This window comes from Euprymna scolopes, chromosome 17 (genome assembly GCF_053919585.1).
Source record: "Euprymna scolopes isolate OS-2025 chromosome 17, ASM5391958v1, whole genome shotgun sequence".
In the NCBI taxonomy this organism is placed as follows: Eukaryota; Metazoa; Mollusca; class Cephalopoda; order Sepiida; family Sepiolidae; genus Euprymna; species Euprymna scolopes.
Window position 1 is genome coordinate 15,695,211 of NC_136498.1, and position 12,379 is coordinate 15,707,589.

At 30.9% G+C, this 12,379-nt stretch overlaps 2 protein-coding genes across 2 annotated transcripts in view; one reads left to right on the forward strand and one right to left on the reverse strand.

The window, feature by feature from the left end:
* The window catches only part of LOC145296687 (leucine-rich repeat-containing protein 34-like), a 272,980-nt gene that overhangs the window by 88,734 nt on the left and 171,867 nt on the right, over positions 1–12,379 (reverse strand). The gene's annotated exons all lie outside the window — the stretch shown is intronic.
* LOC145296685 (uncharacterized) overlaps positions 1–12,379 on the forward strand; it is a 49,147-nt gene that overhangs the window by 5,590 nt on the left and 31,178 nt on the right. The window contains exons 2-4 of the mRNA XM_080142640.1: positions 2,010–2,061; positions 7,718–7,833; positions 10,319–10,400. Coding sequence (XP_079998766.1) covers positions 2,010–2,061; positions 7,718–7,833; positions 10,319–10,400 — 250 coding nt within the window. The remainder of the gene's footprint in view (positions 1–2,009; positions 2,062–7,717; positions 7,834–10,318; positions 10,401–12,379) is intronic.

Genomic DNA, 12,379 nt, shown 5'->3' on the forward strand with positions numbered 1-12,379 from the left:
TGTGGGAGAAAGCAAACAATTTATCTTAGTTCAACTGTTGTCCTGAATCAGTTGTCTATACTGTTCCTATTTACTTACCTCTCCACGAGGGCAGAGTTAGACACAAGGTCGTTTTTTAATGTGAGGGAAATCCAGCTCCCCAAAAAGGGGCACTCTGGATAGGAAAAAAATAAAAATTATCTCAGTCATGAAGGATTTCTCCTCCACTGACCAAGGACAGAAAAGGTGAAGTGTAGCATCAGAACAGATACCACACTCTGATCTTGGCCCAGAGTTGCCTGTTATTAAAATAGACAGCACAAGTTGCTTTGTCATACAGATGCTTGATGACTGGTGAGGTTTGTTAAAGTAGTCCTCCACACAAAACGTTTTTTCCTTGATTGGCCATGACATGTTGGGAATATATTTTCCCAATATCTTATGCACAAGGTTGATTATTATAGTCTTAGAGAGAAAATAAAAATAAAATTAGTAGTTTTATAAAAAAAAAAAAAAAACTGTGGCTCCTGTTTTATTGGGGTTGGGGGGGGTCACTCTATACAAAATATTGCACTGGGGGTGGGGGGGCAGATTTGCGAATGACTGTGAGCAAATGGTGCACCCACTTTACACATAGATTTAAATCTTTTTGTTTTAAATAAACTGTAATGAAACACATTGTTTATTTATTAGATGCATTGCTATTTAGGTCTAACTTGAAAAATCCGACTGACCTAATTGTATAAATTAGGCTATTGCTATGTATATATGATAACTCTTCCCCCATAAGTAAAAGTAAAAATTTTTTTGGATTAATTGTTCTAAAATCTAAATTATTTGTAAAGTCAGTGTATTTTTTTTTTACCCCTGAAAAGTTGTAGAAGTTAAGGGTTGTGACTAGTGATGGGACGATTCCAATATTTTTACTGATTCCGATACAATTACCAATTCCGTTCTAAATTCCTATTTCTACAATTACCGATTCTGATTCTTTATAAATCTGTAAATATTTAACTATAAAGTTGTTACTTTTTCCCGACTACCATAAGCACACATGTTAAATGTGCAGATATTTTTTTAAACGTAAAAACACACTTGTGAAGCGGTGATCTATAGATTTTAGTTTTACTGGAAGTTTAAAATCAATAAATATTTATTATTTTACTAGCAGAGTGGGAGGTAGCAGCTTTGTGCGGGCATAAAATACGCTTAAATATGATATTTTAATTTGTCCAGATTTCATATATATTATTATAAGTCATGATTTCAAAAGTAAAAAAAAAAAAGTATTTAGATGCCATCAGCTAGAATTGAAACTGAAACTGTAACATTCACAGCTGGTGACATTATCACTGTACCAATATGACATGCATATAAACAGATTAAAAATTAAAACTAAAACTAAGATGAATGTACACAATGTTTAACGATTTTTGCAATTTTAACCGACTAAAGACCCATAAAAAATCCAATCATTTGAGGCCACTAACGCCGCTCTGTGACTTTTAATTTCAGAGGACATAGAGTTTGAAAATATGAAGACAGACGTATAGACATTTATGTTTAACGATTTTCGCAATTTTGGTTCATTTTTGACCCTTAAACACACTTTTAACTGGCTAAAAACCCATAAAAGAAAGGCCCATAAACAATCCAATCATTTGAGGCCCCTAACGCTGCTCTGTGACTTTTAATTTCAGAGGACATAGAGTTTGAAAATATGAAGACAGACAGACGTATAGCCATTTATATATTAGATTATTACTACTAGTAGTGGAAGATTTTGTTTTAAACAAAACCAAATAAAAAAGATAATTAAAGTAAGCGTTTTTGGCATCAGAAAACAGATACAACTTTTTCAGATTCTGATACTGATTCCAATACCCCCCCAAAATTCTGATTTTTTTTTTTGATTTCCGATTCTGATCGATCATCACAACACTAGTTGTGACACATAATCTTAAAAAAAAGTTTTTTCTAAAATATTTTTTTTTAACTTAATCCTTTTTTTTCCTTTACTTCTTTTCCAGCAACAATACAGAAATCGAGAGCTGCCTCCCCAAATCACGCATCATAAATATGGTAAGTGCACTCATCAGATTCACAATGCTTCAAAGACACATATGAAAAGCAACAGATTCAGTACAGACCTCTGATATACTTTCAACCATATACGAGCCTATTCGTGATATACTATCAAAACCCCCAATACTAATGATTACTACAATACTATCTCACTGATTACTGTACACGCAATAACCCTTAACCCTGAGTGGCCTTCGGGTCTTGATAAGTGATGACCCCCATGTAAAAAAAAAAAAAAAAGTTAACATTAAAAGTATGTCACTATATGATATTAATTCTAACACAATTTTGAGCATTTCAGTACATTGCTTGAGCAAATTCTCACCAACCACTCATTTGTCACTACTAATTTACATAAAACTTACCAAACAACCTTTCTTGGCACTCTGCTAAAAGCTTTCTCCAGTTCTGCAAAGGCGAGTTACAATTTTTTTTCTTATCAAGGTATTTAGCTTGCATTTGTCTTACGATATACTAATGGCGGGGTTGGCCGACTTTGCCCGAGTGTCAAATACACTTAAATATGATATTTTAATTTGTCCAGATTTCATATATGTTATTATAGGGATGTGCTTTCAAAAGTTAAAAATAAGTATTAGGTGCCATCAGCTAGAATCGAAACTGAAACTGTAACATTCAAATCTGGTGTCATTACCACTGTACCAGCATATAAACCGATTAAAAATTAAAATTAAACTAAGATGAATGTACAAAATGTTTAACGATTTTTTTCAATTTTGACCCATTTTTTTACCCATAAAAACTATTTTAATCGACTAAAGACCCATAAAAGAACGGCCCGTAAAAAATCCAATCATTTGAGGCCCCTAGTGCTGCTTTGCGACTTTTAGTTTCGGAGGAGATAGTTTGAAAATATGGAGACAAACAGACGGACAGACAGGCATATAGTCTATTATATATTAGATTTAGAATTCTTATTCTAATTTTGATCAAAATATGCATAACATGATTTTGATTCTATAAATTGTCTAAAATTTAAGACTTTTTTGCAGCTGCCTCCCTAAATCATGCATCATGCATAAATATGATAAGAATACTCATTGGATTCAACTTTTTGCTTTTCTTATTTTGTCCCCCACTTATCAAGGCAAAGCGCCATTTGAGAATCAGGATTAATGAGACAACATGATTGTCAGCCAAGAGATGGAGAATACTATGGGAGTGTGGTGCAGCTCCTAGCTACAGGTAGTGTATTTTAGTGATTGCATATCTTTGCAAAGTGCCAGAAACAGCGCTACCAATTAATATATGTAATGAAAACAGGACAAGAGATTCCGTCTAGTAATGTTTTATTCAATTAAGAATCTTACTACTCGTCTACTTGACAAGTGGAAATGTACAGCTTTTATAGCTTGGATTATCAAAGAGGAGATAATCCATATTCACAACCTTATACATGGAGTTAAATGGGCGAATAAAAAAGATGGACAAAAACATGAGTGGATCACCAGTTTACAAGCACTAACTCAACAACAGAATAATTGATTTGAAAAAACAAAATACCAGTACAATATTTAAAAATATATTGGATGTGTTTGCAATGTGAAATGAATGGTTTTGTTCTATTTCCAAATAAAAAAAATTAGCCATTAGTATTTAAAGTGTTTATGGTATGGAATAAGTGAAATTTATATATATATATATATATATATATATATATATACTAGCAAAAGTACCTGGGTTCAAAAACAGCCTACAGAAAATGGACTCTGATTTATGAAAGTATGATAGGTTATGAAAAGGAAGGGTTGTAAAGAGATAGCTTCGAATTTGGTGGGTATCAAAACCAAAGCAAAATAAGATGAAAGTAAAAATAAAATAGATAAACCCCATAATTTATTATACCATACCTGTTCATACTGAAACACTTATCACAATATTTTGTGGATCTATATTAAAAAACCTTGTTAAACTTTGTGACATATTTCCATTCTATGGAGGTCAGGCGCGAACAAACACCCCATAATTTTATTATACCATATTTCTTCAAACTGAAGCATAATTATCAAAGTATACTTACACAGATAGATATGAAAAGTCTTTATTAAAGTTTGTGCCTATTTCCATTCTATGGAGGCCAGGCGCGAACACAGACCCTACAATTTTATTATACCATCCCTATTTAAGTTAAAACATACTTATCAAAGTATTATTATGTACATCTATATCAAGAACACTTGTAAACGTTTTTTTATAATTTTAAAAATTTTTATTTCCATACTTTGTGGACCAGGCGCGTATGCAGACCCTACAATTTTAATGAATCATCATTATGCCAGATCAAATATACCCATTCCTGTGTCTCGATACATCTTCTATCATTATATGTGATCAGTTTTCTATAATAGTCAACCATATATGAGCCTATTTGTGACCAGACACACACACAGATGTTCAGCTTTATATTATAGATATAAGAACAAGTAGTTAATAAAACATGTTAAAAACACTTTGAGAAAGGATTAGAAACATATTTAATTTTAAAAAGGAAGCACAAAATAAGTGGATAGTCCTTAATCTGTGGAGTTTTGAAGAAATACTTTCCTTCTCATCAGAGGTAGGGATTAGCAAAATGCGGGATCGAATTTTGCTTGCAAAAGTATTTAATGAAACTACAAGTAAGTCCTAGATATGACTTGGTAAAAAATAGTGAAGCAGGGGGAATAGGGTGAAGAAAAAGGTGATTTCATGTCAATGGATGGTCTAGTGAAGAGTAAAACATCCAATAACGGCAAAATTCAAAAAAGTTTATTAAATTTCCATTTCCACAAGTAAAATCCAAAGGAATCGCATTATTGGAAGATGTTTTAAAGTAATCTAAAAGGCAGAATTCCGTGGAATAATCACAAATAGGTACAAGGAAAAAAGTGAGTGAGTTCAAATAATATTATTAAAAGAAAGATAAATTGTGCGTAAAAAGAAGAAATGGAGAGATTTTAAAACACAGCTGCCAAGACTGATTTAAGAAAAATGAGTATATATATATATATATATATATATATATATATATATATATATAATTTTAAGATATAATGTTGTTTCGGTTCTTTTGTGAATGAATATAATCATTAGAATTCAAAATGTTGGCTGTGTATATAAAATGAAATGAGTGTTTCTTTGTTTATATTTGTTTATTGATTGATTTTATTTATTTATTATTAATTTCATTTTCTTTAGTTTTAAGTAGTTAACCTTTAATATAAGTTCACTGATTAAGAGATAAATTGTAGAAGCCATTATGCTGTTTGATTGTGCTTGAGTTTGCAACGAGGCCTGATTCCAGAAATCTTTGCCAGGATTTATTTAAAATGAATTTGATGAGTTTAGCTTGTTTAACGTTAAAAGTATAATTATGCTTCAATGAATGAGAGAATAATGCATTCAGGGAATTGCTATGTTTTATATCTCTTTTATTTTTTTCTCAAGTCCCCGTTGAGTTTCACAAACATATTTGATGACAATTATACAATATGACACTATACACATTTTGAAACGACTACTTTTTTTTTTTTCTTGGTAAAATCCATTTCACATTACAAACACAACAATATATTTTTAAATATTGTACTTTAAATCAATCATTTCAAGGAAGTCTTGAAATAAAGACAAAACGTTGATGGACATATAATTTTGCTTTGTTTCATTTTTCATCTCTCCATATATATATATATATATATATATATATATATATATATATATATATATCTTTACAATTACACAAATGCAACTTTGTCTGTGTGTGTGAGTTCGTTCCTTATAGACTCCAAAACGGCTGAACAGATTTTCTTTAAATTTTATAGAACTTTAGTCTGGGAATGATCTTAGTTAAGTTTTGTCTCAGAATACCCCTGTGTTTTTTTTTTTTTTTTTTTTTTTTTTTTTTTTTTTTTTGCATGACATGGTCTGTAGGTTCAAACCCCGCATGTAAATTTCTTTGTGTTTTTTTTTTTTTGTTTTTTTTCTGTTAACTGGAAAGAAGTTTATACAAAATAATTTTATAAAGGAAACAGTAGGTGCTCTAGAATGCAATGTAGAATAACATATTTTGGACTAAGTTACTGTATGGAGACATGTGAAGCTTCCTCCTGGGCGATTTCACGGATTTTGATGACAATAAAAATATAGGAGTGTGAAATATTTGTTTATCATCATTCAATCCCGGGTAACGTTGGGTTTCCCTGCTTGTATATATATATGATTATTATTTTATATTAGCACCTATCGTGATAAGATGATGCTCAATATTGTAGATATAGCATTAATATAAGAAATATTGAAAAGGGGGGAAAAATAAAATTGGAGAATTTACAAAATTTATTAAATCATGCAGTTTTTCAGACAAGAAGTATCAAAAATTTCCTTGCTTGAACAATTAATGATTTAATAATTTTCTTTTTTAATTTTCCAATTTTATTTTCATCATTTTCTTACATCTCTGCATTGAAACCACGAACTATAAATTATACTGCAAATGCTGGATCTAAGTAACAATAATATCACCTGGTTTTTCCTTCACCAGACAGCGGAATACACCTACATATTTTATGCTATAAACTAAAAAAATCTTTAACTAATATCTAACTTTCTGCTAAATCCACCACTGTATGAATCCCTTGATTGGAATTTAATTTTTTTAATCAAAATAACAAATTGGAACTTTCCTTATTTCGCTGGCTAGTCAACATCACTTCCAGTTTGGTGATGGGCGCAATAGCAAAGGCGTTACGTTATTTTTTGTTTTGTTTTTTCACATCACGGTACGGGTTCGAGCCTGCCTGCCTGCCTACTACCACTTTTTTTTTTTTTTTTGCTTTGCACACACCTCCAGACACCCAGGCAACGCCGGGCACTAGGCTAGTTATAAATAATCCACAATCCATCTCTAGCAGTGCATTACTTCTTACTTTCTGTAAATACATACACTTGTTAACTACACCTCCTTATCTTTTTTCTTTTCAGCCTTTTAAGGCCATAGCAATATGGTACCCCTTCTTCTCGTTAGTAAAAATTTAGAACACTGTTCTTCCTTTAAGTTGTTTGAGCCATGAGACTTATATACCAAAAAGAATTATTCGCTTTTTTTTTTCTTTTTTTTTTTTTTTTAAAGTTTCAGAAATCAGTATGAGATACATAGATATCCAAGTGTTTAACTATAATTCTCCTTTACCTTTCAAAAAGTGGAGTTAGTTTGACCAGATTACTATGTTATAGTATAAATATTTGGTCTCTTGGTTTTAACCAATTCCAGGAGAAGAATTTACATAGTCTGGTGGAGTATCCAGCTTAATGCTGTTACTAAAGAAAAAGTGCATCATTTCTCGTTTTGTGAGTTGTTATGTAGCCATACAAAGGAGATCTTATTTGGAATTTGAACGCAATGTTATTTTGAATATTTGATCTGAGTTCACTTATAAGATGAAGCATCCTTGTGTCATGTTCTCCTGACGAACCTTTGTACAAAGATCAACCTTAGACATTCAAGAATTTGATTATCAATCAAATTCTTTCCAATAGACAATCAAATTCTTTCCAATAGACATTCAGATTTGTAGGCATATGTGTAATGACAAGACTTTTATGATTTCTAGCAATTTTTTACAAGAAGGATAAAAATTTCTTTCTTTAATTTTAGCTGGAGGGAGTTGGAACATGCCTTCAATTGATATGGAGACGTCAGCAAACCGGGGATCAGCTCTAGTTTTGGGTTTTCTTAACCAAATAAAAGAAAAACTGGATGAACAATCACAGGTCAGGCTCACAAAACTAGACCAGTTTTCTTTTTCTTTATATAAATTAAGAATAGTGTGTGTGTGTGTGTCAACCATTTTTTTTTCTTCTTTATGTCATCCATTTATGTGTGACTGTCTTTAACATTTATTTGTCTCTAATGATTTGTGTGATGGCAGCATTTCTATATGTACAAACAGGCATAAGACATTTGTGGAAAAAGTCAATATAAAATTCGACTATATTTAAAAAATGTTTTTATCAAAAGTAAATAAATATAAAAAGATAAAAACCATGATTTTGGACTGATTTTTTGTGGTATTTGCAATGTAATTTTACAGTGTGTGTGCGTGTATGTATATATATGTGTGTTTAACTTTTGCTAAATTATTTCTCAACAGGGTTTATTAAACCTATGTACTTATATATATATATATATATATATATATATATATATAATGATCATTCAATATATATATATATATATATATATATAATGATCATTCAATATATATATATATATATATATAATGATCATTCAATATATATATATATATATATATATATATATATATATAATGATCATTCAATAATTATTATAGTAAATAATTATATATATGTGTGTGTGTGTGTGTGTGTTTGGGGGTAAACTCTAAAACTAATTAACCTATCAGTACACACTTTGGAGCATGATAGTGAGTAATGTGAGTTATATTTAGTTTCATCTGCATTTATGCAAGTGGGGGAGGTCTGAATGCTATTTACCAATTTTCAGAAACCTTCTATTTTAATAAAATCATAAATATTAGAATCATGGCTTCCATTCTGTCTCTGGACACAATGGATATCCTTTGTAAGAGTGCCTGCACATGAAATCTTGAAGCAAGGGTTGCGCAATCACAAACTTCATTTCTCCTGAGTAGACACTGCCTGATTCCAGTGGCAATATTAGATATGAATTAATAAATATTCTCAAAATTTCAGTTTCTTTAGAGTATTTTAAAGTGTCGTTATTGGACATAATATGAGCACAGCTTTGAATATTTTCAATTTGCAGAATGGGTATTCTGCTAGTTAATAAAGTTAATTTACCAAATAACAATTTTGCATCACTTTTATGCCCACATCACGATTAAGCTCAAGTTATGTATACAACTAAATCTTATGTTTAGAATTCTTATTCCAATGTTGATCTAAATCCATTCATTCATTTATTCATTATTTTATATGAATCAGGTGATTCTACTGTTGACATTGGTTTCCCTGATATCTTTCTAGTTAGTGAAAGTGTTTTTGTTAAACAAATTGGAATTGAACTTGGCACACCCAGGTTGCTAGTCCATATCATTAACCATTTAGCCACCATCACCTCCCAACCCATCGACTAGGGTTCTATTATATGTTACATAGAATGTATCCTTAACTCATTTTAAAATTAATTATTTCAAAATCAAATTATGTCATCCCACTGGCTTCATTTATATTGTATGAATCAGATGATTCTATTGTTGGCATTCGTTTCTCTGATATCTTTCTAGTTAGAATCCTGTCTAGAGAGACATTGGGTACTTACAGAAGGGACCACATGAAGGTTGCCAACATCGTAAGTGAAAATGTTTCTGTAGAAAAACTGGAATCAGACTTGGCACACTCAAGTTGTAAGTCTGTGTCTTTAACCACTTAGCCACTGTCCCATCAAAATAAATAATTTAAATAGTTTGGATTCCAGAAAATGTTTTAAATTTAAGGCTTAAGCTTAAAGGGTCTTAAGAAGAAATTAAAATTCAGAGAATCTTGTTGAATGACACTTAATAAAATTCAATGCAAATCTGAAATATTTTAGTTTTCAAATGGTAGCTTGTGTCTATATCTTGTCCTTAAAACCCTTAAAATTTGGGAAATATTTATTGATATTTAATACCTATTCTTAAAATTTTGGTAAAATCTTGAACATCTGAATTTTCACAAATGCTTTCTAACCCCTTTTTATCCTTTTTGCATGAGATTAAAATGTCACTCTTTTCAGCTCCTTTGGACTACCAAAAGCACGTATTTTGCATAATCAAAACTGTTGTTCTGAAATCATAGCCCCACGTTCGCTCCCATGCACAGCCACCATTTCCTTGCAGTAGGTACATGCTAGTTATGGCTGCTTATCACTCGATCTCTCCATACCGTCAGCATAATTATTGTACTGGCCAATCAGAACGAATGATTTATTTTGCTTGGTGTTTCCTTAAGCTCATTCATATATAAGTGTGATTGGGATTATATAAAAAGTTAAGATAACAAAACTTGGTTAATTCAAAACACAAGGCACTGAGTTTTAAGACTTTATTTTAATATTCTTATGAACAAATGTGTTAATAACATGATTTTTTTTGTTTTTACAATTTATTGCATGTCTATTTTTTAAATGTTTATTTTTAATTGTTTTTTTTTTCCATGTTTTAAATGTGTTTTTAGTAATTCTTTTTAGCATTTTTTTTTATTGTTTTATTTTCAGACTCTCCACAAAGTAAATTCCACAGTCCAGAAACTTGAAGCTGAAAATTCTCTTTATAAACAAGAGCTGATGAATGCGCACAGTGAGTAACACTTCATTTTTACGTTACAGTCTGTTCACATTACATTTAAACTTCTGCATGTCAATACAGTCAGGGAAGCAGAAGAGAATTACAAAACCTAGCAGCTCAAGGGAAGAAACTATCAGAGTAGAAGGCTTTCTGGTATCTAGGGACCTCTCCAGTGAAGGGGTTGGATTTCGCTGCTTGTCGAGTTAGTTATTTGCATCAAAGGGGCATAAATACTATGAATTCATGAGAGCATATTATATTGAAATACATGTAAAACACTGACAGGGGTGCAACGTTGCGGCGATGGGATAGGGGCTGGAGTTTGATAGCCCAGATGTGGTAACAAACTCCATACATAGGCGAATTGTGGCGTTTTGGAGATACAGGATACAGTTGGGTGTGATTAATTTTCTAGCACGATAGAGGAAGCCTATTTTCTTTGCAGCACATGTGTGCTAGTTAAGGATACATTTACAACTCTGTCTGACAAGTTTTGGGTCATTTTTTTTTTTTTTTTTCTTCTCTTGGGCTGAAATATGGTTCTGTACAGTTTTAGGTAGTTCACTGTCCCAGGCTTTATCTTCTCTCTTTGGAAGGGAATTAGTTTATTGCTAATGCCTGAGCATCTCTTATTAGGAAATGTCGATGAGCTGCTGAGCCATTTTTTGTAGTGCAGAGTGCTTTAGCTTTTCAATCACTTGACCTTGTGTCTAACTTACTTCCTGAGAAAGTAACTATAATCATATATATATTATATATATAATATATATATATATGTATATAAATGACAAAAATCTATCTTCCAAAATTCATGATGTTGACCATCTTATAATTTATTCTTTTCATTCAGTTGACTTATACAGTTCTTGACAGAACAAAACAGATACTGTCAAGAATTGTATAAGTCAACTGAATTAAAGGAATAAATTATAAGATGGTTAACATCATGAATTTTGGAATAGTTTTTTGTCATTTATTCTCTATATTGCTCTGTAATTACATTGAGCTTCTTGAATAAGGATTGGTATATATTATAAAATATATTTCTACAGAAATATATATATGTACAGGGTGATCCAAATTGACTTGGCACACTCAAGTTGTAAATCAGGATGATCCGAAAGTAACTCCCTATTCTAAAATAATTATAATATATTTTTTAAATATAATTTCTCCAATTAATGAATATGACAAGAAACTATTACATGAACTTTTATTTAAAATTCAATTTCACGTATTCGCTCTTCAAGATTAAAAACCAAATTCATATAACAGATCTGAAAAGAAAACAAAAGCATAGATTTAATTACCACACATTAAGTAACATACACACAAAAATTGACAAACATATTACTGCATTTGAATAAATTATAGTCATTTTAGAATGGGGAGTTATTTTTTAATCACACACACACACACACACACACACACACAAAGTTCCTTTTATACAGGATGATCCTTATTCTAAAATAACTATATTTTTTAAGTATAATTTCTCCAATAAATGAATATGAGAAGAAAATATATTACATGGACTTTTATTTAAAATTCAATATGAACACCACCATTCGCCACCAGCTTTTCAAGTCGACCATGAACCGCATCAACTGATTTCACAAGAAACTCTTGCGGGATGGAACAAATAACTTCACATATTCTCCCTTCAAGATTAAAAACCAAATTCATATAAATTCATGGTGATAGAAAATTATTCCCAATTAGCATTTATGTAGAGTGCTTTCTGTACAAATGTATTACAAAATAAATAAATGGCTTATATATATGTGTGTGTGTGTGTGTATACAGAATAGGTTGTCTCTATACAAATATATAGAATAAACCTTATGTTTAGAATCCTTATTCCAAAGTTTTTGAAATACTTTAACATAATTGCAATTTTGGAATATTTATTAATTTATATCTAAACAACCTGGGTTCCCGGTATTGCCTGGGTGTTTGAGCAAAAAGAAAAATATATATAGGTAGTAAGC